The sequence below is a fragment of the Helianthus annuus genome, chromosome 15, assembly GCF_002127325.2.
Source record: "Helianthus annuus cultivar XRQ/B chromosome 15, HanXRQr2.0-SUNRISE, whole genome shotgun sequence".
NCBI classification, from domain to species: domain Eukaryota; kingdom Viridiplantae; phylum Streptophyta; class Magnoliopsida; order Asterales; family Asteraceae; genus Helianthus; species Helianthus annuus.
The window spans coordinates 57,495,256-57,520,970 of record NC_035447.2 but is presented as its reverse complement, the minus strand read 5'-3'; the positions used below and the strand labels follow the sequence as shown (position 1 = coordinate 57,520,970).

The 25,715-nt window shown below is 37.1% G+C and overlaps 3 protein-coding genes and 1 long non-coding RNA gene across 5 annotated transcripts; 3 read left to right on the top strand and 1 right to left on the bottom strand.

The window, feature by feature from the left end:
- On the top strand, positions 1 to 4,175 carry LOC110911748. 2 transcript variants are annotated; one of them, XM_022156376.2, is made up of 10 exons: positions 1 to 134; positions 339 to 384; positions 470 to 601; positions 1,475 to 1,520; positions 1,595 to 1,643; positions 2,881 to 2,976; positions 3,184 to 3,237; positions 3,341 to 3,406; positions 3,530 to 3,608; positions 3,898 to 4,175. In XM_022156376.2, the coding sequence occupies exons 1-10, from the start codon at positions 79 to 81 to the stop codon at positions 3,973 to 3,975; spliced, it is 702 nt and encodes a 233-aa protein (XP_022012068.2). In that variant the 5' UTR covers positions 1 to 78; the 3' UTR covers positions 3,976 to 4,175. The 2 variants fall into 2 exon arrangements, with proteins under 2 accessions (XP_022012068.2, XP_035840498.1); XM_035984605.1 differs by lacking the exon at positions 1 to 134 and having other exon boundaries at positions 289 to 384; positions 475 to 601.
- A 1,439-nt stretch (positions 4,176 to 5,614) lies between these two features.
- On the top strand, positions 5,615 to 11,137 carry LOC110909715 (calsequestrin-1-like). Its single transcript, XM_022154520.2, has 9 exons — positions 5,615 to 5,745; positions 7,832 to 7,946; positions 8,050 to 8,185; positions 8,389 to 8,457; positions 8,777 to 8,830; positions 9,537 to 9,583; positions 9,720 to 9,827; positions 10,467 to 10,524; positions 10,628 to 11,137. Exons 2-9 carry the CDS (start codon positions 7,869 to 7,871, stop codon positions 10,645 to 10,647), a joined length of 570 nt encoding a protein of 189 aa, XP_022010212.1. The 5' UTR covers positions 5,615 to 5,745; positions 7,832 to 7,868; the 3' UTR covers positions 10,648 to 11,137.
- A 482-nt stretch (positions 11,138 to 11,619) lies between these two features.
- Positions 11,620 to 12,066, top strand: LOC110913778. The gene has a single exon (XM_022158598.1). It carries the CDS (start codon positions 11,620 to 11,622, stop codon positions 12,064 to 12,066), a length of 447 nt encoding a protein of 148 aa, XP_022014290.1.
- Positions 12,067 to 13,188: 1,122 nt separating this feature from the next.
- On the bottom strand, positions 13,189 to 13,755 carry LOC110909714. The gene is made up of 2 exons (XR_002575560.2): positions 13,663 to 13,755; positions 13,189 to 13,446 (listed from the first exon to the last, which is right to left on the bottom strand). It is a non-coding gene; the product is annotated as an uncharacterized LOC110909714 (long non-coding RNA).
- Between the last annotated feature and the right edge of the window lie 11,960 nt (positions 13,756 to 25,715).

Below are 25,715 nucleotides of genomic sequence, written 5' to 3'. Positions count from 1 at the left end.
GGAAGAATTAGGTTTTGGGGTTCTTTAAATTAAGGGGAAATGTTCAGGGTAAACATTAAATGACACAACTACCCTCACATGACCTGCACGTGGTTAAATTTAACTGGGAAAACAAACTGGGTTAGGCTCAAAAGGTAAAACATGCTTGATTTTTAAACATAAAGAACAAAACTCATCAATTTTAAACATAAAGGACACCGTCTTGTAAAAGAGCCATAAAGATAAAGGACAAAAGTTGCAACTCACTCTATACAAAATTAAATTAAACCCAGATTATAAAACTGATACAACCCAATCGTAATTCTCCACTCATCGTCTGTCTCCATGTCTTCTTCCAGCAGCACATGTATCGGATTCAACAACACTCAATTGCACCTACATCATGTACGTAATGCTACCTGTAACCCTAATTTCGTCATTAGTGTTGTATCGTCTGCTAATTCGGTGTTTTGTGTGTGAAATGCTTTAGGTTAGGTCTAGATTTCACACATTGAAAGTTCCTGATTGTTCTTCCACTCCTTTGCACTTTCAATTTCAATCTCAGCTGAAACATGATCAAATCACACAGTGTCTGCAACTCCGGTGTGTGCGTAGCGACGATGTGAGTTTAATTCCTTTAACCTGCAGCAAGCTGCAACAATTTTCCATGTTTGCATGTGTCAGATTGATTGAACCAACATTTGTAAGGGTGTAAACGAGCCAATCCGCTAGTGAGCTGCTCGAGATTGGCTCGCTATCAGCTAGAATATCTAATCGAGTTTAAACGAGCAGGCTCGAGCTAAAAGATAAACTTGTTCAATAAGTGAGCCCGAGCCTACATGTTATTTATATAAACGTGTTCGATGAAATGCCTAAACTAAATAAATAGTCGACATTTTGGGATTTTATTATGTTTACGTGATTTAAAATGATTTGCTAATAATCAATTGATGTTTAGTAAACATAAAGCTTCAATGAATCGAATGGTGAATGGGATTAACATAAAATACATATGTTAATGTTATTTTTATTTAATGTATTAAAAAATATATATTTATATATTAAATATTAAGTTATATAAAATTACGAAAAAAATATAACTCAATTATCTTTAAAAATAATCAAAAGTGTATATAAATTAATTAACAAATAATAAACGAGCCGAGTCTGCGACAAGCGCGAGCATGAAAAACTCGCAGGAGCCTATGAAAATAGAGCTCAAGCTCTCATACATTAAATTAAATGAGACGGCTCGGCTAGGTTACAACCCCTAATTTATATTGGAACTTGTGTGGTATATTATTCTAATACCGTAAATTTGTAATTGTTACAAAGTGTTGGAAATGTAGAACCATTTCCATGTCTGAATGTGCCACATTCATTGAATTGAATGCTATGTTAGTGAAGTTTTTAGATGAAGCTACTTGCTTGAAGATCTTAATGTGCTAACATGTTTGACTATATTGCTAATGCTAACTCTTGGCTTCAAGGTTAGCCTCATGGGTTATCAGATCCTCCTAGCAGCTCTATAGAGCAAGAAGGTACTACTGATTAATAAACATAATGTTGATGTAATAACCCAAGGCTTCTGAAATTTCTCATTTCTATGTTTTAGGTTCAGGGGAATACAATGAAAGTCAAGGGAAGTCATCCTCATCATCAGAGTACTAATTACCTTTCTTTATTATTGCTCACTACTGCAGGCTATTGTATGATTTTTCAATTTTTATATTTCTGTTAGATATCATCAATTGTTAAGTGTTAATTCATCTATACCTAATAAATAAGTAACTAGTTGCGACACATATCAAAATTCTATGAGCCTAAGATTCTTTTTCCCGCTTCTCTTATTTCACCCATTCGCATTCTATTTCCTAGTTTAGAAAAGGTTAATTAATAGAAACAATAATAGTAAAACATAATATACGACATATTATTGGTTTATTACTTTAAGTACCTATTTATACGTAATTTCAATCATCTATTTATCTCAAAATATCGTTTTGTAATTCCTAAATCTTTATTACTAACTATTTAATATTTTCTTTATCCAACCCATATAATACACTGGTTTCTATCCTAGTTTCATATATATGATAAACCGATAAAAGAGGTTTACTGGGTATCTTTAAGTTGAGATACTAAGTAGCTGGATCCTGGGAAACCACTGTAGGCCTTATAACATGTATAACCCGTTTATCTAAAGGGGTCATGCGGGCTGACCCATATAATCTGGTCATAGTATTACGGATCTCAAATTTGAGGAGTATCTTTATATTGGTATTTAATCAAATCACTTGTCTGTTTCTTTCATATAAAAGTTTGCCTTTTGTACCAGGTTCCTTTTGCTAATTTTCCTTTAATCTGTTTTTTGTTACTGAGAAAAATGTTTTTGATTTGAAGTCTTTGTACAGTGCACAGAATAATACAAATCAATAATGCAGCCACCTTAAAATATTAAACTAACCATCTAAAATTTCCAGATAAAAATATTAAACTAATCAGTTAAATATTCTAGACTACACATCTAAATATGAACAATTTTAAATTCCACTAAACTTAAACAGGTTATCTAGTTAACCCGTCTAATTTTAATACAACCGAAGCATGACCCGTTCATTAAACAGGTTAAAAAGGTCAACCCAAACAAGACCTATTTTTTAAACAGGCTAGAGTGTTCAACCCAAAACCTGATTATTTTTCTGTCCGTGCCTTGCTTAGGGTCGTGTCATGAATTGCCACCCATAGTGCTGATACATGGTGATTTGCGATTAAGATATTCCCTGTTTACGTTTTGAGCAAAAGGGTCATAATGCAGTCAATGTGAAAATAGTAAATCATATTGCTACTTGTGTTTTGAGATTTGTGTATTAATGCGATTATTGTCCATTCAAATTTCAGGATATTGCAAAAGCTTAGAAGATATGGTATTTCAGGGATACTGTCGTATGGGTTACTGAACACTGCTTATTATCTAACTGCCTTTCTAGTAGCATGGTAAGCAATATTCTTATCCGAACTCGAGGGCCAATATTTTTAAGTAATTATGTCAATCAATAAATGATGGAAGTGTAGTTTGAAGAACCATTAAGATTCATCATCCTATTTCCCTATCTGAATTATATGAAACAACAAACCTAGTGAATCATTTCATAGTTAACAAATAGCACTACTTAACGGGAATTATGTTAATTTATGGTCCAGGTTCTACATAGCACCAGCACCTGCGAAAATGGGTTATTGGGCAGCTGTTAAAAGGTTATTCTTCTTCTTCTTCATCATCATCGTCGCGATCACCATTATCATCATCATCATCGCTTTATTGTTGGATGAGCATTTGGTGTGAACAATTGATGTGCAGATTTGTGAAATTGATGGCTATGGTCTGGGCTGGAAGCCAAGTAACTAAACTTGTGAGACTTGGAGGGTGAGCTGTTCCTGTTTTTAATATTTATATGATAACTAGCAAAAAGGAGAAATATATATATGCCTACATAGTTGATATCGCCAAGTTTACTAGCTCATTATGTTAGGTTTGCTTATCATGCAGGGCTTTGGCACTTGCACCTGTAGTTGATAAAGGTTTGACCTGGTTCATGGCCAAATTCAAATTCAAATCACAAGCAACGGTTTGTCACACGTTAAACATTTAGCTTTTGTTTCGCCTCATATTGTTTAGCTAATCCTTCCATTATGCTCCTCAATTACTCAATTAGAGGTGGCTAAATGGGTTTGTGGGCGGGTTGGGTAACTAGTCAAAATGGGCTGGATCGGTGGGTAACTTTGTTTTGTTTCTTAATCAAGGATTCACTTTGGGTGGCTTTGAGCACGTTTAGCCCATCTAAGATACAATACAAACAAGTTGGACCCGTATGTGGGTGAACGTGTCTCATATATGTTATATATAACAATCTGCAGGCCTTCACAGTGATCGTCGGGTGCTGTTTTGGGCTTGCTGCTGTGATGTTTCTTGTTGTAACATTGCTTTCCGCGTAAACCTTAATCGTTCCTACTTACCTTCAAGGACCACCTTCATTGCTCTAGCGTTTTCGTCTGGGATTTTGAATCTTTACAAGGGTATTTATGTCTTTTCCTTTTTCATAATGAGTAAGTATGTATGTTTGTCTTTCCACTTAAACAAATAAAACAGAAGGGATTTAACTTAACTTTAGCTTTATGAAAGTCTTTGGAAATCATTTAATCTGCCTGCTGAGCCGAGCCGACTGATGAAGAACTTGCAATGTTGTATCAACTACAACAGAGTTTGGCTCTTTTACCTCTTATATTCCGTACCAACTTAATACGCAAAGAGAACGGATACTACACTAGTCTACAGTGGCGAAGCTTGAGATTACTGACCGGGGGGTCGAAAACGTATATACCAATAATTTCTATAAAACCGGGGGTCAAAAACGTATATACCCAAAAATATCTATACGAAAACTAAATACTCTCCACTAACAAGCGAAAAGTTCGGGGGGTCAGCCGCCTCCTTCCGCCCCCACAAAGCTACGCCCTCGGGTTTGTATGAGTTTTGGTAGCTAAATATACTTTTCTCTACAACTATAGTGATATTTATGCTAGAATGAATGGAACTTCTATGAAAATTGGCTGTTATTAACATCATGTCTTTTTATATCAAAATAACAAATGCTTCATGATCTTTCAAACTTGTTTGAGAAGACGTTTTTCAACATAACAAAGTCCATAAACAAAAGATACTATATTTTTTACTAAGACATGCCAAAAAAAAAATAGCTATACCTCGTGATAGTGTCATCAATGCTAAATTAAATTAAACACGTTTTTAAATTAACCAGAACTAGTAAATTTCTCCCGCGCGTTGCGGTGTCATCAAAACGTAAAGTAACATGTCTAATGAAAACGTACTATATCTGACCTGACTCGTTTCCGAAAATAATTTACGTCAAAACGTATACCAGTTGAAAATATATGTTATGTTCGGTGTTTTTCTTGCCAATTGAAAACATAACATACTAAAACACTTAAAACGCACCATTTAACAAAATTTACGTCAAAATGTACACCAACTAAAAACATAACATATTAAAATATCATATCTAAGTCCAAAACGTGATGCCTAGATGACAATTCCTATCCCTTCTCATACTTATTACGAAAAATGTCCTTTTTATAGGAACCTGAACCGTAATTATTAAAAGTTCGACCAAAACTTTCAAAAATATACTATACCTTCTCTCGAGTAAACTGTAGTTTGTTAGCACATCCATCGTCTTGTTTAAAAAACAACTTCAAGCAACTTTCTTTTTAAAGAGTTCTTGCAAACGATCATCCATGTATGGTATTAATCGGTAATATTTTTTCAAACGGTCAACGAATGAAAGGCCGGCTACCCGGGGTAACCAATGACAAAAGGCGACCCTATACGCCTGCGATCGCAGATAGCGCAGAACAGCCCAAGCCCACTATCTCCATTTCCGAAAAAAACCAACCGTCCGTTTGCCCACTACGATAAAACCCGGTTAATCGGTTCATACACTTTCGAACGAGGCCTTGTATAATATTTATAACCACCGACTCAAAACTATAATCTATAAATTAAAACTATGATGATATAAATATAAACTACTTTAATAGAAACGATAAGCCGAAATTACCATTTACCCTGTGTTACTACTCTTTACCCAATTACCATTAACCCTACCTCCCCCTATCCACCGCTGCCGGAGCTACGATTTTCAGGTTTCCGGCTGGCAGCAGCCACTGTTGACCGGCAGTCCACAGGTTTTAAACTTTTTGTTTTCATTTATATTGTTATTATTTAGATGTTTAAACTTAGATACTTGATTGATTTTTTATGTTAGAATTTAGAGGGAAAGGTTAACGTGCAATAATACTAAATCAACGCATGTTATAAAATTCAAACCCTGGTCACGAACAACACCACGTGTATGAACAAATTATATAATCACGCATACGTAATCATGCATGAATAAATAAGAAAATTACGCATGCCCTAATCATGCATGAATAAATCATAAAATCACGCATGGGTAAACCCTAATCATGCATGTTATATTTTGTTCACACGTGATTAGGGTTTGAATTTTATAACATGTGTGATTTAATATCGTACGCATAGCACGTTAAGGACGATTGTATTTAGGGGGGTGGGGGTGGTCACTACTCACTAGTGATATAATTCCATCACTCACAAGCACCCAATCAAGATCCGCCATGTCATCAACCATTTTTCCATCACTCACAACCTTTTTAGTGGCATTGGTCATCACTCACAACACCCACAATAAACCCTCACACCCCCTCACATGTTCCATCACTGAATGTCCATAACGCGTTGATTTTATCACGCTCTTGAAATGATCACTCGTGAAAAAGTAGGTGGCGGTGGTTAAAACAATTGTCTCACGCGTTATTTTATGCTATCACGCGTTGATTTTGTTCCGCCCCCAGTGGCCTTAAACCTTTTTAGCAAGCGTGAGGCCGTCTGATGTGTTTTGATCCCAAACTCCGATGCGTGAGGCGTTTGTTATTAATAAAATACTAAATTAACCATACATAACTTTTATCTTGTTAATACTTCAGCATGAAAACATACTTATTAACACACTTATAAAACATACTTAGTCTTGAACATTAAAAAAAAAAGTAAAAAAAAAGAAGCCAGATGAAGTAGAAGAATAAGGGTATAGGGAGTGGTTAGACACTTGAAAGTAGTAAACTTCAAAATCAACCAATGAGAGTGTGCCATGTCAAAGTGGTAAATTATGCTCAAAAGTGTTGGCAATGGTTAGACACTTTATGAATTGGTAAACTATTTAAAAAAAAAGGAAAAATGTGTGATTGGTTGAGATAGCATGGACCCCACCACACGCACCCCCTCTCTCCTTCCCTCCCTTCTCACCGATCGGCAATGAAACACCGATCATCAAAGTCACCGCGCGGCAAAGGGGGGTAGGCGGCGGTGTTCCCGAGCGGCAAACCCCTTTGCCGATCTCCTTTGCCGCCCCACTCCGTATCCCCTAAAGAAGAAACCTGCTTTCTTTTTTTAAATACCTGATGGGATTATTGGGATCTTTGAAGTAGAAAGTAGGAGAGATTGAGAGAATATTTTATTATTAAATTAAATAAGGGAGATGAGAAGAAAAAGATAAAAATGTGAAAAGATTTGCATACCTTAAAAAATCAAAATTCAAGTTCCAATGTAGTTTTTTAGTAAAATATACTTTTGGTCTACAGGTGTATAGAAAATATACTTTTGGTTTACACAGCTGTATTTTGGGTAAAAAACATGACCAACTTCATATTGCGCGCGTCGGCATCGCATTATGCGATTTGCGGCGCATCAGTCTCGCATCACGTAATCCCAGCGCAGCATCGCTCCACTTGATGTGTTTCGCATCATGTGCATCACACATGATGCACACATTTTAAAACCAAGGTTAGAACTTAGATACCAGGTGCTTAAAAAGTGCATCACGCATGAACGCATCACGGACAGGTCGAGCCTCGAGCCCGGATCCTAGGTGCTTAAAAAGTGAGAGCTTTTAAGCTAAGCGCATAGTCTAAAATACCACATAGTCTAAAATACTATTTTTAGGGGTTTTAGACATGTTTTAGACTTGTTTAGGGCTAGTTTAGGTCATTTTAGGTTGATTCCATGCTTATTTAGGTAGATTTTAAATTTAAATAGTTCAAATTCAAAGTGTTATATTGAACAATGTATTATTAAGTTAGGAAATTTAAATGACATATTGGTTAGTAGTACTTGTTGATTTCATTTCATACTTTGGTTATTAATTACTTAGATTATGAATGTTATTGACATTGTGTATTTTTCATACCGCAGGAGATTGAAGTTGCATTTGGTGCCACGGTTTGTTCAGATGGCGTATGGACAAAAGGGACGTGGTAAGAAATTCGATCGCCCTCGTGCAAAAGAAGAGACGTATGAAATATATCCTGTAAGTCAAGTTTTGACTCTGTTTGTTTCTAAAAACCATGACAGCATTAGAAAAAAAAATGCTCTTTTGATCGGTTATTGAAGCGATATATTTCTGATTGCAGGAAATCAAAGAATTCCCTGATGTTAATCTCAAACAAAAAGAAGATTTCAGTAAATTAATATCATGGGGTGACGCTTTGCGAAGGTTTTGGGTTTCATCTCCTTATTATTTGGAGGCTGCGGGTCAAGATTCTGAAAGTAAGCATTCTTTTAACTTAACTGTTTCCATTTTAAAAGACTGCTATGTAAGTTTTGGTATATAGTTAGATAATCTTGTCTTGTTTATAATAAAGCCGATCCTGTTTCTCTTTTAGTACGTTGAAACAACCTGTACCACATCTTACTTTGAAAATGTATCATTCAACATTTATAACTTGTTTATGTGGAAATTGCGGTGGCAGGAAATATAAGAAAGCCTCCACTTTCAGACTTTATGAAGGTTACTGATGGCTATGTTCCTGCAGAGCTAGGTAAAACACTGACTGACTGACATAGAAGTTTCTTTCATTTTTTTATCATCAATTATATATTAAGCAGTGGCGAAGCTTGAGATTTCCGACGGGGGGTCGAAAACGTATATATCAAAAAATTTCTCTAGAACCGGGGGTTGAAAACGTATATACCCAAAAATTTCTATACGGAAGCTACATATATAACACTACTGAGCGAAAAGTTCAGGGGGTCGGGCGCGCGCGGCCCCTTTTAACCTGCGCCACTGATATTAAGATTATTTTATCACATTTTATACCTTTGTCGCCACCGAGATGCCTGTTTTTTTTTCTCTCACAGTTACAAGGAATGCGAGGCGCAGCAATAAGAAGGTCCGATGGGATCCACAATCAGGTTTGATAAATACTTATAAAGGGTTGTGCTACGCACCCCCTCCTGTTTAGGGCTGGCATATCGTGTCAGACCTGACCTGTTAAGACACACGATAAGACACGAACCTGAAATAGGTAAACACGAACACGACTTTTCTAAACATGAACACGGACCTAATAATAAATAGGGTTACACAAAAACGACCTGTTAAGATACGAAAAAATTACCGGCGTATCATACGACCTGTTATTACATTTTGTTATTTAGCCATTAACGGACCTGCTTAGTGAAACAAAACTCACCGAAGGTTCACAAAAGTCTTAAATAGCGCATAAAAACATGATCCTTAACAAACTTAAAACAAGAATCCATAAAATTCAAATCATAACATCCAAATTATGAACGTGCCATTAACGGGTTTTAACAGGTGTTTAACCTGTTTAGACACGAAATCAAACAGGTCTTAGCGTGTCGGCCTGTTATAGAAACCTGTTAACTTCATGTCATGTTATCGTGTTCGTGTAGAAATTGCCAGCCCTACTCCTGTTGTTTTTACTGAATGTACCCCCCCCCCCCTCTCCACTAAACCAGTCACATCATCTCTTTACTTTTACTCATATAGGGGAGATGTTTAACCTCACCCATTATGAGTTAAACAGAAAAGTGAAAAGTCAAAATTACCATTATGAGTGAAAATCATCTCTAACACTAATATTCTTTTGTGTAGACCTACAGAGATTGGATCTCTTTGAGAGGCTAGATCAAGGGCCTCAGGTAATTTCCTTTCGTTTTAAACTTATTTTCGACAATGCATTTGAACTTGGGCTGCAACGTGTTTGTATCTTTTGTTTATATGTATTTTTTTTTACTTTATAAACAATGTGGATATCTGGTTCTATGTATATCCTAGGGTCAAGATGACGTTAAAAAGGAAAAGAAAGAAGATGAAGATGATGATGATGAGGAGGATATTGAAAATATTGAAGATGAAGAAGAGGACAGTGATGATTATAATCAGGTATATCTAATCTCTTACCAATAATGAATAAATTGCAAATATTTTTTCTTGTTCGTGAAAATACAATAAAATAAAAAAGGAACCTATATTTTGGTATACACATATGTGCATATAACATGGGTTCAGTGCAACATTGGTAACTTTTACATGCGGGTCAAAAAAGGTCTGGTTGGGTCGACCCACCAACACCTTTGCGTCTATTTATTTTAATTTCTAAATATATAAATGCATTAAAGATGTTTATGAAAACTGTAATAAATTATTATGTATCTTGTTATTAGTAAGACAAAAGCATCTGTATGCATTTTAGGTGATTTTTACACGATTAACTTGATTGACCCATTTCAATTTGTTTCGCTTTTAGCTAAAAAAATTTAGTAAATCTCTTTGACCCGTTAAGAATGATATATTGACTTGTTTATATACAGATGAATTAAAATGACCATTTTATTTGCTATCATCCTGAATTTGTGCAGTCTAAGAGCCATTAATTAAATAAAAAACCATATATATGTGTGTGTGGGTGGGTGTGTGTATTTATTTTAAGTTCGTCCCACCCTACCCATACTATGCTAGTAGCTTTTGCTAGGAGTGGGATTTTACCGGGTACATTTGTTTATTTACTTGTGAACTTTGCAGAACATTGACTTTGATGACGATGAAGATGTCTTCAACATGGATGATGATCTCGATGGTGGTATGCAATCTTTCCATTAATTTACATCCGGGCTCTCTGGTTATTCATTAACTTACATCCGCGCTCTCTGATACTTGATTAACTTATTTATTTTTTATTGCAGATGAGGGGGGTTATTACTAGAAGCTGCTTTGCTTGCTCATCAGATTCAATAACCAGCCACATATCGGTACATATTTTGATCTGCATATGAGGTTACTAGTTCCATAAGATTGAGAACAATACGAAAACACCCTGGGCATATAATCGTTCTACTGAGTAGTATTCCAGTCATTTTACTTCAGTATAAGACCTTTTTTATATATAAATTTTGTTTTGATTTTATATGTTTATTTAAATTTGATGATTATTAGGATTAGATAGAAAATTCAACTTACAGCTATACTTTGTTAAGCATTAGATGGAAATGCACAGATTATTATTTAGAAACAATCAAAGGGAGATCAGGAGGCAATCGGCGGGCTTAAACAAACATTCAAGGGGGGAGATCGGAATTTTTGCATACAAAATACACTAATTCTTTTTCAAGGGTACGCCAGTGACTCCAACCCGCCGCCGCCGCCACCACCTTCGACGTTACTTCAGTCCGTCATCATTAGGCACCATAAAAATAATAGCTGGTAATTTTTTTTTTATTTCAACAAGGGTCCATTTTGGTTAATACCCGTTTTGACCCGACCAAAATTGATGTTTCAAAATAACGGCCCGTTTTGACCCAAACTCATTTTGACTTGAGCCCATTTTGACCAGCGGTCCAGCCCATTTTGCTAGGCTTAGTCGTTATTTGTACCGTTAAAAGTTAAAACTATGTTGGTTGTAATGAAGTTCGATTTATTTCTTTTTTATAGTTTAAAACGTAATGTTTAAGATAAACAATTTTATACTCATCAATATGTGTCATTTTAACAACTAGTTTACCTATGGAACTTTTTTTTTATTATTTAAGAAAATTGAACTCTCATTCCTGCCTTTGTTTAGTGTGTAAACAAGCTTAGTCTGAATCTGGATCATGAATAATTTTTTTGAAGTTCGAGTTCGACTCATTTATTAAAGAAAATTCTGTTTACACCCCAGCAGCCCACGTACCTTTGGATCATGAAAGCGGTTCAAGATCATCTTCCTACTCTTGTCGGGTTAGCTCGAAGGAACATTGTTTCTGAATCGGTTGAGTGCAAGCTGTGTGGGGAAGGGGAGGAGACCAACGATCATCTCTTCTCTGGTTGTTATATAGCTATGGGCATCTTGGATTTCATTAGTCATTGGTGCGGGATACCAAACATCTACGCTTTTTCGGGCAAAGACCTCATCATGGCTCATACGGAAGCGTACATGGATAACAAGAAAAATAAAGCGGTTCAAGCAATCATCTTCACGGTAGTTTGGTGCTTATGGAAATCCAGAAACGAAGCCATGTTTGATAATAAAGATGTCAACGCCGCAAAAATTAAACAAGAGATTAAGGCGTTAGGATACTTGTGGATCAAAAATAGATCTTGTTGTAAGACCATTACGTGGATCGATTGGTGTAACTTTACTTTGTAAGTATGGCGTTTGTGTTGTTGGCCTAGCAATTTGCTAATGGCCGGTTTTTAATGAAAGTTGTTGTTCAAAAAAAGGTAATAATTAGGTGCGGGTCCAACACCTTGACTTTCATGTTTTTTTTTTTTTTTTAATTATATCTTTCACGTGTTTTTTTAGTGATTATATAATTGTATCAAAGATGAAAAACATCTCGTTATTATATAATTGTATCTTTCACGATAAATAAAAAATAATAAATAATAATACATCTCGTTATTAGTAAGACAAACATCTTTCAAATGACTTGTAGTCTAGCAGAATTGTGATGACCATGGGTTAAGTGTATAAGTCCCACTCATTAAGCAACCCTTATTTAAAGGGTATACCCTCTAAATAAGTTTAAAGGGTAAGGGGCTGTTTGGAAACTTTTGAATGGTTAAGTGTTAAACCAGTAAAGTAAGAGGTCTGAACCATTAAGTACTGAACCGGTAAGAGATCTGAACCATTAAAAGCCAGTATAATGCTTAATCCTTCCGAGGCAAATGTCTGACCAATTCAAATTAGAGGTCTTAACCATTCAGACTCTTTATAATACTTAACCATTCAAGACAAATGTCTGAACCATTCAAACATCTGCTCACGAAACAAACAGTCTGAATCATTAAGTACTGAATTAGTAAGAGATCTGAACCATTAAAGTCTCATTAAAAGGTAAACAAACAGACCCTAAATCTTTACCTTTCAAGTTCAAGAGTGAAGAGTGGAAAAGTTTTATTTGATTTGTATACATCGATAAGCAGTTTATATTGACACTCAACTTCACGCTTGGAAAAGTTTATTTGATTTGAACTAAATGATTTGATGTTTTTAGATTACTTTATAAATATGTCAATTATAAATCAATTCAAGATAGAGAAGTGTGAAAATATTATAAACAGACTTGAGAGATTATGTAACGCTATATATATACATAGGGTTAGCCAGTTAGGATCATATGTGAGAAGTAGTAAGCTAATTGAGAAACTTAAGAAGCATTATGTATATAGTCAACTAGGTTAATGCCCGCGTAATACGTGGGCTTCAACCAAAACCATATTATTTACTTTGAAATGAAATGTTGTGTACAAATACATACATTGGAAGAAAAAAAACAGAAAACTATTCAAATGCTGGAAAATTTTTACATGCCGCTAAAGCCATGAAAACAATAAAAAGTGATAAAAAAGAAAAAAATAATCTACACACAAGTACAATAACATATGTTTGATGGTTGTAGGAATTAATACGGCTTTTAGCACAAGCGCCTTAGGCGCCTCATTGATGAACCTCTCTCCATTGATGATCTTAAGAAATACTTCCACTTTATCAACGATTTGGCTTTGCAGATGTTTGATGAGTGGCCTACACAAAAAGTACTGGTTCTTAGAAAGGTATCGACAGTAAGTCGCCAACAACCATATACACAGCTATTGCATGACTGATACTTGAATACACCATACATTACAAACAACATGTATTATTTCTATAGCATGTAATATAAATAATCTACGCTAGCAAAAAAAAAAAAAAAAAACAGAAAAAAGATTCAATTGGTAAAAAAACTAATAAGGTAATTACCGAATAATAAAAATTATGAAAACCTATAATGGAACAAACAACCCAAGTCGTCAAATTATTCTCCAGCTCCTGTTTTGAACTCCCATTATTATCCTTCAAAATGCCTTGACGATCACAATTCCAGCCAACAACCTAAGATTACATGGCTACAATAAAAATCACAATTAAAAGTTGAAATTATGGAAGGCTAATAGCACGTATGACGACGATATTATTCATTGCAATTTGAATATGAAATTGATCAAACACATTCTTGCAACTTGTCTTCATTTAAAAGTAACACATTTTCACCAAATACATAAGGCTAAAGGGTGTGGTCATGACCCTCATGACCACCATGATCCTCCACATAGGCGTCATGTCACTCACCTCTAATCCACCATCTAAAATCACTACCATAAGGGTGTGGTCATGACTCAAACCACAATGCTCTTTATTTTTTAAGTATATTAAAGAAATTTTATAAATATGATTAAAGGTGTTCTTTTTTCTTGAAATTTTGTCAAATTTTATAAAATTTTACAAATTTTATAAATATGATCAAATTTCTAATTGACTTTTTTTTTGTTTGCTTTAACAATACAGAGTACCTCATTTTCTAAGTTTCTTCTATTCAGACAGTCCGGGCATTAAACTCAGACAAATTTGCATTTACTGTGCTCCATAATCGCTCTTCTTCAAGAGATCATGTAGCTATGACTGCCATGAAAAGTAAAGGGATTAAAAAAGCACATATTTTACTCACAAACGGTATAAAGTTAAATACAACCTGTTTTGACCCATTACTAAACCAACCGTTTTGCCCGAAACAAACTCGACCCATTACTAAAAATCTTTTTTTTTTTTGGCCAGAACTTGATTCGACCCGTTACTTAAAACAAACTTTCTAGCCCGAACCTGATTCTACGCATTACTAAAGACCACCTTTTTGGCATGAATCTGATTCGACACATTACTAAGAGCAACCGGTTTTGCCCGAACTTGATTCAACCCAATATTAAAAACAACTTTTTTAGCCGAAGCTAATTCGAACGTTACTAAAAGCAACCATTTTGCCTGAACTTGACTCGACCCAATAATAAAAACAACTATGTTGGCCGAAGCTGATTCGAACATTACTAAAAAAACCATGCCACCCACAGCAACCAGTATAATGCATATTCTGAAAAGTACAACTGCTACCCTTAACATTTTTTGCCATGAAAAGTAAAGTAAGTTAAAAGAAAGCACATATTTTTCTCACCAACAGTATAAAGTTAAATACAACTGTTTTGACCCATTACTAAACCAACCGTTTTGCCCGAAACAGACTCGAACCCATTACTAAAAATCTTTTTTGCCAGAACTTGATTCGACCCGTTACTAAAAACAAACTTTCTAGCCCAAACCTGATTCTACACATTACTAAAGACCACCTTTTTGGCCTGAATCTGATTCGACACACTAAAAGCAACCGTTTTTGCCCGCACTTGATTCAACCCAATATTAAAAACAACTTTTTTAGCCGAAGCTGATTCGAACGTTACTAAAAGCAACCCTTTTTGCCCGAACTTGACTCGACCCAATAATAAAAACAACTATGTTGGTCGAAGCTGATTTGAACATTGCTAAAAAAATCATGCCACCCATAGCAACCAGTATGATGCATATTCTGAAAAGTACAATTGCTACCCTTAACATTTTTTGCCATGAAAGGTAAAGGAAGTTTAAAAAACACATATTTTTCTCACAAACCATATAAAGTTAAATACAACCTGTTTTGACCCATTACTAAACCAACCGTTTTGCCCGAAACAGACTCGAACCCATTACTAAAAAACTTTTTTGCCAGAACTTGATTCGACCCGTTACTAAAAACAAACTTTCTAGCCCAAACCTGATTCTACGCATTACTGGGGCCACCTTTTTGGCCTGAATATGATTCGACACATTACTAAAAGCAACTGTCACACCCCGATATTTACACGTTTCACCGGTGGGCCCGGTGGGGGATTATCATGACGTAGTTGGTAACATTACAGTCAAGCAACACAATATTTAAATGCACAGCGGAATCAAAAGATAGATATATTTCAACCGAATATAATTGTAATATCAAGTATCACAAACAGTTGAAAATAATCCACAGGGGGATCAAAAATAAATAGGAAACATTGTTCAACAGTTTTGACATCCAAGCTTGCGAGACTTATTGTGGACGCTAGGAGAAAGCCAGCCTAGTTCGCGTAGTACCTGCACTTAACCTTTTTGGGAAAATACGTCAGTTTACACTGGTAAATACATTCAACCGACTCATTTTGAAAAGTTTAATAAAATTGATTTAAATGCACGTGGCACAAACTTTTATAACTTGGGATAATTATTTGAATATAATACTTGTAAACGATTTACATGTTTCTTATGCGTTCAGTAGCCCGATCCGTAGTCCGGGTTAAAGATCAATAGAGACACCACATTATTTATTCATTTATGCACTGACGGGTGTACACCTATACCCCGTGCTCAGATCGTGGCCATCTCGTAAGATGATGCCAAGGATATCCGGGACATGGTCATTAACCTCCCAAAGGCTTTAAGCAAACAAAACATTTCGAAACGAAGCATATCTGATTTAATCTCTATTCGATTAAAGATTCAATGCTGGACCAAGCGGTACTTTATATACCGTACCCCAAGCCCGTATAAGGGAAATTAAGTTAAAAGTATTTACCTTTGCAAAGTATAATTCACAAACAGCAATTGCAAGTAGCTTTTACCGGGCCTCCTATTCTGGAACGAAGGTTTATAATAACCTATTAGAATCCTAACGGGTCTTTAATTTAGCCTAAGCTTAGACCGGTTAGTTTTAACGAAAGATACGGTTCGAACGCACGATTAGGCGAAGACCGGAACAGAATGTGTTTTAGTCCCGACAAGTTTAAAGACTTGTATAATATGGGTAAACTAAACACCTTCTGGATTTTGAGATAAAAACGACAAGGGTTGACCCGTTTCGGCTAATTTATGCAAACTAGTTACATAAACCGGACCGAACGCGCAAAAAGCGTAACGGGTAACCATGAGAGTCACTTACAGATTTCCTAAGTTAATATGCCCTAAATATGTTGTGATATCAGTAGGATACCTTCCATTATGCCCAAAACGAGTTTAACCTTAATACAAGCCCCGTAGGGGTATTTTGGTCATTTTAAAGATTATAAAAGCGATTAATTAAACTCCTGTGATTCAGGTCTGAATAAATCAGTAAAATAACTTATTTTAATAGGGTAAATCAGTTGGTGTTAAATCTTTATGTGACAAAATGGTTACAAACCTAAACTATGCGTTTAATACGCGTATAAAGTCGTTTTAAGCGATTTCCGGGTTATACAGGAAATCTGAGTTTTCTGATCAGGTTATAAAGTTCAAAATACTTTATTTGTTATATAAAATCAGTAGCAATTGGATTGGCGTCAAAATACTATGTAGAACTCTTTTTATAACCAAAAAGGGTATAATCGGTATTTACCGAATCATGGTCATAACCTTAGGTTATGAGCAGGTAAAAAATAATTAAAAATCTTTAAAATCCCAAAATATTATATTACATCAGTGTGCAAAAGGTTTGGTGTTGAAATTGGGTTTAGATAGGGTTCATGCTAATTGCGCCGTTTAATTAACAAAAGATTTCTTAAATGCGCTATTTAGCGTAACTCCTATTCTAGACCTCTAACTGACATGAAATTTCAGGGACATGTTTATAAATCAGTAGCAAAGACTATTGTCCTCTCACATTTCCAAAATTCTCGTTTTATGGTAAAAAGGGCATTATGGTCAACTTTTAAGCATTTAACGGAAATGTGCAAACGACTCGGACAATCAACGAACCAGTCACAGAGGGTTATACTATCATGTAACCTGGTCCTAAGGAAGTCCTAAGGCATTTCTAAACTCTACCAAAACGGGTCAGAACTGAAGTCAAAGCAAAAGTCAAAGTTTTGCGACTTTCGGTTCCGAACCGGGTCTAAACAGAAAATTGTCGGACCAAACAAGCTTAGACCAGTTATAATACTTATTACCAAGTTATAAGAGTGATAAAATAGGTTACACGTCTTCTACATTGTTAATTATGTGTTAATTCATAAATTAAGCTCCTGTTGACTTTTTCTAAACAACTTTGACCCGACATTTGATCTAGTTAGAGTGGGAACCAGGGGGTGCCCTTTTAAGGGTTTAATGCCCACCTAATTACCAACTTATAACTACCTTTGATTCGACTAATCACTGGACCATTAATGATTTACGGTGCGTAAGCCTTTACCAGAACGCAAAAAAATTAACCTTTCAAGCTTTGAACAGGTAACTTGTATAACATGTTTTTGGGCCAGGAATGTTCAGCAGGAGGCCTTTAACCCATGCTTGATCAGTTGTGTCTAGCCTATCTCATTGTATTATTGGTTTGCATTATGATGGAAAATATAAACGAAGGTTTATCGTGCATTATTTCATAGGATCCATTCTTGCAATTTGGAATCCATTTATTATTAGAAATCACCGGATTTAAAGGTATACTAGATGTTTATTATTCATCTTAGGGTCTTGGGATTTATGATCAAGTCGTTCAGAGGTATAAATTAACATGTCGACGTGTTTAAAATCCTGCCATACATCTTTAACTAAATCCGGGTTTATAATGCTTTTGTCGTACATGACACCTGTCGTCATCTATTGAACACAAATTTTCGAGGTGTTACATCCTCACCCCCTTAAAAGAAATCTCGACCTCGAGATCTACTGAAACAACTGAGGGTATTTCTCTTTCATCGTGGATTCTAACTCCCACGTATACTCGGACCTCTACGAGCATCCCATTTAACCTTTACAATTGGTACATGCTTCCTTCGAAGCTTCTTAACCTGTCGATCCTCGATCGACACAGGTTTTTCAACAAACTTCAAACTCTCTTCTATGTGCACATCTGTGTGTGGTATGACTAGTGAATCATCAGCGACACACTTCTTTAGATTGCAGATGTGGAATACATTATGAATACCACTGAGCTCTTCAGGCAAGTTTAACTTATAGGCAACTGATCCGACACGTTCGATGATCTCGAATGGTCCTATGTATCTCGGGCTTAACTTACCTTTCTTACCAAATCGCATCACTCCCTTCCAGGGTGATACTTTAAGCAGTACTTTGTCACCTACCTCGAAGTTAAAAGGTTTACGCTTTAAATATGCGTAGCTTTTCTGCCTATCTCGGGCAGCTTTCAGACGGTCACGAATCTGGACAATCTTGTCCGTCGTTTCAAAGACTATCTCCAGTCCTGTCAGTTGGACATCTCCAACTTCCGCCCAACAAACGGGCGTTCTGCACTTCCTACCGTACAAGGCCTCAAAAGGCGCAGCCTTAATGCTGGTATGGTAGCTATTGTTATACGAGAACTCGAGCAATGGCAGGTGGTTATCCCAGCTACTACCTAAATCAATCACACATGCACGAAGCATGTCTTCCAAGGTTTGGATTGTACGCTCACTCTGGCCGTCCGTCTGAGGATGGTAAGTCGTACTGAAATTTAAGCGCGTGCCCAAAGATTGTTGGAAACTCTTCCAAAAATGTGACGTGTATCTAGTATCTCTGTCACAGATAATAGACACTGGCACGCCATGTAGAGATACAATCTTATCTACGTATAATTGGGCTAACATGTCGGAGCTATAAGTTTCCTTAATGGGTAGGAAATGTGCTGACTTAGTCAGTCTGTCAACTATCACCCATATCGTATCATTTCCTTTCCTTGTCTTTGGCAACTTGGTGATGAAATCCATCGTCACCATTTCCCACTTCCACGTGGGAAGTTCAAGCTGTTGCAGCAAACCTGACGGCTTCTGATGTTCAGCTTTGACTTGCGCACATATCAAACATTTAGCTACATAGGTAGCTATAGACTTCTTCAAGCCTATCCACCAAAAGTTTGCCTTCAAATCCTGGTACATCTTGTCAGCTCCAGGATGAACGGAGTATTTGGAATTGTGGGCTTCCTGGAGAATAACATCTCGAAGTCCTCCATAAACTGGAACCCATATCCGTCCATTTAATCTTAAAATTCCGTCCTTGCCACAGGATAACTGTTCTTCAGTTACTCCTAGCTTTTCATTAGGGTAGTTAGCTTCCAGCACAACTTCTTTCTGTGCAGCTAACAACCTTTCATTCAAACTATTCTTTATCTCAATGCTCTTGGCATTGATTCTTATAGGCATCACCCTTTCCTTTCGACTCAAGGCATCAGCGACTACATTTGCCTTGCCAGGATGGTATCTTATTTCGCAATCATAATCATTCAAAGTTTCCATCCATCGTCGCTGCCTCATGTTCAAATCCTTTTGGTTAAACAGATGCTGGAGGCTCTTATGATCGGAATAGATCACACACTTGATGCCATATAAATAGTGCCTCCATAGCTTCAGTGCGAATACAACGGCACCCAACTCCAAGTCGTGGGTGGTGTAGTTCTTTTCATGCACCTTTAACTGTCGAGAAGCATAGGCAATAACCTTGCCTTTCTGCATAAGCACACATCCCATCCCGGTGTGTGATGCATCACAATACACTACAAACTCTTCTATTCCATCAGGCAATGTTAACACCGATGCATTGCTTAGCTTCTGCTTAAGGATATCAAAGGCTTCTTGTTGCTTCGGTCCCCAGTCGAACTTAATTTTCTTCCTAGTCAGAGAAGTTAGGGGTGCAGCAATCCTTGAAACATTTTCAATAAAACGCCTGTAATATCCTGCCAATCCCAAGAAGCTGCGAATTTCTGTGGGCGTCTTCGGCTCTTGCCAATTCATGACAGCTTCCACCTTAGCGGGATCCACTTGGATACCACGCTCACTAACCATATGTCCAAGGAATTGGACTTCTCGAAGCCAGAATTCACATTTAGAGAATTTGGCGTAAAGCTTCTCCTGTTGAAGTAGTGAAGGAATACATCGAAGATGCTTCTCATGATCAGCTTGGTTCTTTGAGTAGATGAGGATGTCGTCAATGAAGACGATGACAAATTTGTCCAAGTATGGTTTGCAGACACGGTTCATGAGATCCATGAATGCTGCTGGTGCATTAGTGAGCCCGAAAGGCATCACTAGGAACTCGTAATGACCATAACGAGTCCTAAATGCAGTCTTGTGCACGTCTTCATTTCTAACCTTCAGTTGGTGATAGCCTGACCTCAGATCGATCTTAGAGAAGTAGCTTGCCCCTTGAAGTTGATCGAACAGATCGTCGATCCTGGGTAAAGGATACCTATTCTTGATAGTGACCTTGTTAAGCTCACGGTAATCGATGCACAGACGCATCGATCCATCCTTCTTCTTGACAAATAAGATTGGTGCTCCCCAAGGAGACGAACTAGGTCTAATGAAACCTTTGGCTAGCAATTCATCCAGTTGTGTTCTCAATTCCTTCATCTCTGTTGGTGCTAACCTATAAGGTGCTCTAGCAACAGGTGCTGCTCCAGGAATAATGTCAATTCTGAATTCTACTTGCCTATCTGGGGGTAATCCAGGCAGTTCTTCGGGGAATAATTCAGGGTATTCGGAAATGACAGGGATATCCTCAATCTTGGGTTTCGGCTCATCAATTGTAACACCTCGAAAAATTTCGTCCAATAATGTCTTGACACGTGTCATAAGGTTCCGGTATGTGAAGATGAACTTTAGAGGGACTAAAAGTGACAAACAGTGAAAACTATGGAACGTAAGGGTCCAAAGTGTCAACAATGGATAAATAGACTCTATGATAACCCTACATAATGTTTATAACCTTAAACGGATGGTTCATGGATCATACGACGCGGAAATTGCACAAAAGTGAGGAATTACAAACTATAGGGGCCAAAAGTGTCAACATGTTGAATTTATACCTCTGAGTGAACTTTTGGCAGACCCGAAGCTTTGAGAAGCTAAAATATACTCACTAGAATATGTGGTTAAAATTTCGTGAAGTTTCGTCAACGTATGAGAAAGTTATGGCCAAAATCGTACTTGAAGGACTAAAAGCGTCAACGTCGAATTTCGTGGCTTTTCGGTTGAGCGCAAAGTTATCCGAGGACATTACCATGTTGGTAAAAGTCCTAAGGTTCCTAAAAACCAGATTCGAGGGTTTACGAGTCAAGATTCGTGGCCAAACCATCGCAACTAAAGTACAGGGACCAAACATGCAACAAATGAGCAAACTTTGGAGCTGCTGACCCCAGGCGCCCGCCTGAGGTCCTACGCGGGCCGCGACCCAGCGCCCAGCTCCGGATTTCGCAAACAGAAACGATTTGGGTCCGATTTTGAATGGTAACCAGCTGTTTTTCACCTCCTTAAGCTCCAATGAGATGCCATGCATGCCTAGGCCACAGTAACCTCCTTACAAACATCAAAATTCAGCTTTAAATCAGATTGTTCATCCATTTCTTGGACATTTTCATAGTAACCAAGAAGCTCATTTGCAAGAACTCTCTCTCAAGCATTTCTGGAGCATTCCTGGACATCAAGGCCGATTACTAGTGTCATCTAAGCTTCCATAGGACCTTTGTAAGCTTCTAATTCGATCTCTAGTTCGTTCTTACATCAAATATTAGTAAAAGTCAAACTGTTTGTTCATATACTTTGACTTTCTGATTAAACGAATTTCTCTCAGTCATTTCTCGAATTGAAACCAGATTCATGTTAGTATTTATGTGGGGAACAAACCCTCTAAAGGGTATTATCTGAATCCCACTATATGCATGCTAATTGTCGAGTCAAACGTGATTCTAAAAAGTCAACAGAAGTGATTTTTGAGAAAAATAGCTTAAATGGTAATATAAATGACATGCAATCTGTTTGATCATCATAGATAGCTTTATAATGAAAATAAGAACGTGTTTTACCACGATCAACTCGACAATCTTTAGTATAAATACGAATCGGAACCGAAAGTCCTATAAAACGACTATTTCGTAGACTATCGATTCGGGTTCGTACATGCATGTTTGAAATCTGTATTGGAAAGTATTTTTGACCATTTTTATTTTGGTAAAACTTTCTGGAATTTTTGTTGCTTAAGTCTATACATAGCCGATTCATTTGCATGTTTCCGATTATGCTTAAAAGTTGACGATTTTGCCCTTTTTGATATAAAACGTGATTTTTGGAAAAGTGAAAGAGCAGAAATCTTTATTTCTCATATATAAACTTGCACCGAAAATTTTGGATCAGTTGGTGGTCCAGATTTTGAGTTATGGCCATTAGCGTAAAACTATATTCTAAAGTTACATAAACGGCCCTTTTCGCATATAACCCATTTCAGGCCACGTTTTGATACGAAACTTTTTACCAACTGATGATATATATTATTTTGGGATTTTAGATGATTTTTAATTAATTTTTGGCTGATCGGATCTTAGATCGCCTAGTTAATTCGGTTTATGTCGGTTTTGACCGTTTAAGCCATAAAATGAGTTTTACACATTCTTTTGACCCGAAACCTTTTTCTACTGATTTTATATGTTAAATAAATTATTTTGAGCCTTCTGGAAATATAAAAATCTCACCTTTCATATATAAACCCGGAAACGGCTCTAAATCGCATTTTTAGCATTTTAAACGCATAGTAAGCGTTATACCCGTTTTAAACATATAAGACTTATACCTACTGATGTGTTTAGCATATTTTCATGTAATAACAGTAAATATAAGTATATGAACTCAGATTTCCAGTTTTGGCAGTTTTAGCCCTTGTGAAATTACTAAAATACCCCTACGGTGCATAGTTTGGTTTTAAATGATAGATTTGATATATGGGTCATACCCTACTGTTATAACATGTTAAACTAAGTATATTTACTGTATAAACCAGACCCGAAACTCAGACTTTTAATTTTACTCTTTTATGATCTTTTAAATGACCAAAATGCCCTTCCAAGGCATAAATTGAGTTTAAACTTATTCCGGGCAATATGGAACATAACTTACTGATGTTGTATCATATTTAAAGCATATTATCTCAGGAAACTTGCATTTGATTCTTTTGGCTACCCGTAACGCCCTTTTTGCGTTCGGTTCGGTTTACGGAACTAGTTTGCGTAAATTGACCGAAACGGGTCAAACGTTATCATTTTTATCTCAAAATCCAGAATGTATTTAGTATACCCATATTATACAAGTATTTAAACTTGTCGGGCCTAAATCACATTCTATCCGGTCTTTCGCTTAATCGTGCGTAAACCGTATCATTCTTAAAACTAACCGGTCAAAGCTTAGGCTTAAATAAAATACCCGTTAGGAATCTAATAGGTTACTTATAAACCTTTGTTCCAGATTAGGAGGCCCAGTAAAAGCTACCACACTTACCGTTTGTGTTACATACTTGCTCAGGTAAATACATTTTGACTTATTTTCCCTATACGGGCTTGGGGTACGGTATTTAAAATACCGCTTGATCGGGCGCACAAGTCCTGCACCTTATGGGTGTACAGTCTTGAATAGCTTGTGCGACTCGTTTAAACAGTCTTGTCTTACTTTAGGCTTTGGGGGGTTATTGACCGTGTCCCGGATATCCTTGGCATTATCTTACGAGATGGCCACGACCAGAGCACGAGGTGTAGGCGTACACTCGGCGTGTATAACTCTTTAATGTGGTGTGTCATTTAATCTTTAGCCCGGACAGTAGATCCCGGGCCACCAAAGATACGAGTGCATGTAAATCGTTCACAAGTTTATATTGTATAATTATCCCAAGTTAATAAAAATATTTATGCCTTGTGCATTTAAATCAATTTTCAATCATTTTCAAAATGAGTCAGTCGATTTGTATTTACCAGTGTAAACTGACGTATTTTCCCCAAAAGGTTAAGTGCAGGTACTATACGAAAATAGGCTGGCTGTTTCCTAAGAGCGTCCACCATAGTCTCGCAAGCTCGGACGACAAATATCTGTTGAACTATTTATTCTTATTTTATTTGATCCGCCTGTGGATCCGTTTCAACTACTGTGATATTTATTATTGCAATTTATTTAAAAGTTGAAATGTATCTATTCTGCTTCCGCTGTGCATTGTTATATTGTGTTGATTGTCTATGACGATGCCAACTACGTCACTGTACCCCACACCGGGCCCACCGGTGACACGTGGAAATCGGGGTGTGACAGGTTGGTATCAGAGCCAACGCTGAGTGAATTAAACACTAGTCTTTTGTGTTTAATCTCAGTTACACAATTGCACATTCCTTGATTTTCGAGTCTAGACAAAGAACTTAGGAAATGTTCAACATTTCGTTTATTTTATTTTATTTTTATTATTAGCTTTGCCTTATATATTTGTTGTGCAACTTGTTTAAATTTTGACAGGATCATTATGCCGCCACGTATGAGAGGTCGAGGAGGATTCGCTACATCTCACGACCATGAGGTAGGACCTTCACACAGGCGAGCCCCGTCAGCTATGCACAACACTGCAGCCAATGATCTTTGGGGATCATTCGCCGAGCCGGCTAGACACTCGGTGTCTATGAGCACTTCGCCATCACTACCCCAATCATTTGGGCCCCACTCGGAGAATGGGCCCCATGGTTCTCATGGATCTTACATACCGCTCCATCAGTCGCCTCACCAATACCCAGCACCAGTTTACCAGGGTCTGTATAACCCTGATGCTTTTGTGGATGAGCCAGTGGGTCATAACCCACTAGGACCGGAGGACCACTTATGACCCACTAGGACCGGAGGACCACTTTCCTGGTGATCACGAGATGGAAGTTGATGAAGACACGGACCCTTCACTGCCACCGTCAGGTACGCCCAACCATCCCATCGAGATATCGGATGGGTCACCATTTAGGGGATCACCCTACAATGGTGTTGATAGCTTTCAGGAGAGGTTTCGGCAGCACGATTGGTATTACACCCCCAGCCGCCACAACTCTCCGATGCTCCAGTCTCACCATGGATCGCCGGTGCACTCGCAGCACCACTCTCAGCAGTAGCAGCTTCAGCAGCAGCCGCCTCTACAGCAGGACCTATCTGAGGCCCTCTGGCGCGACGTGA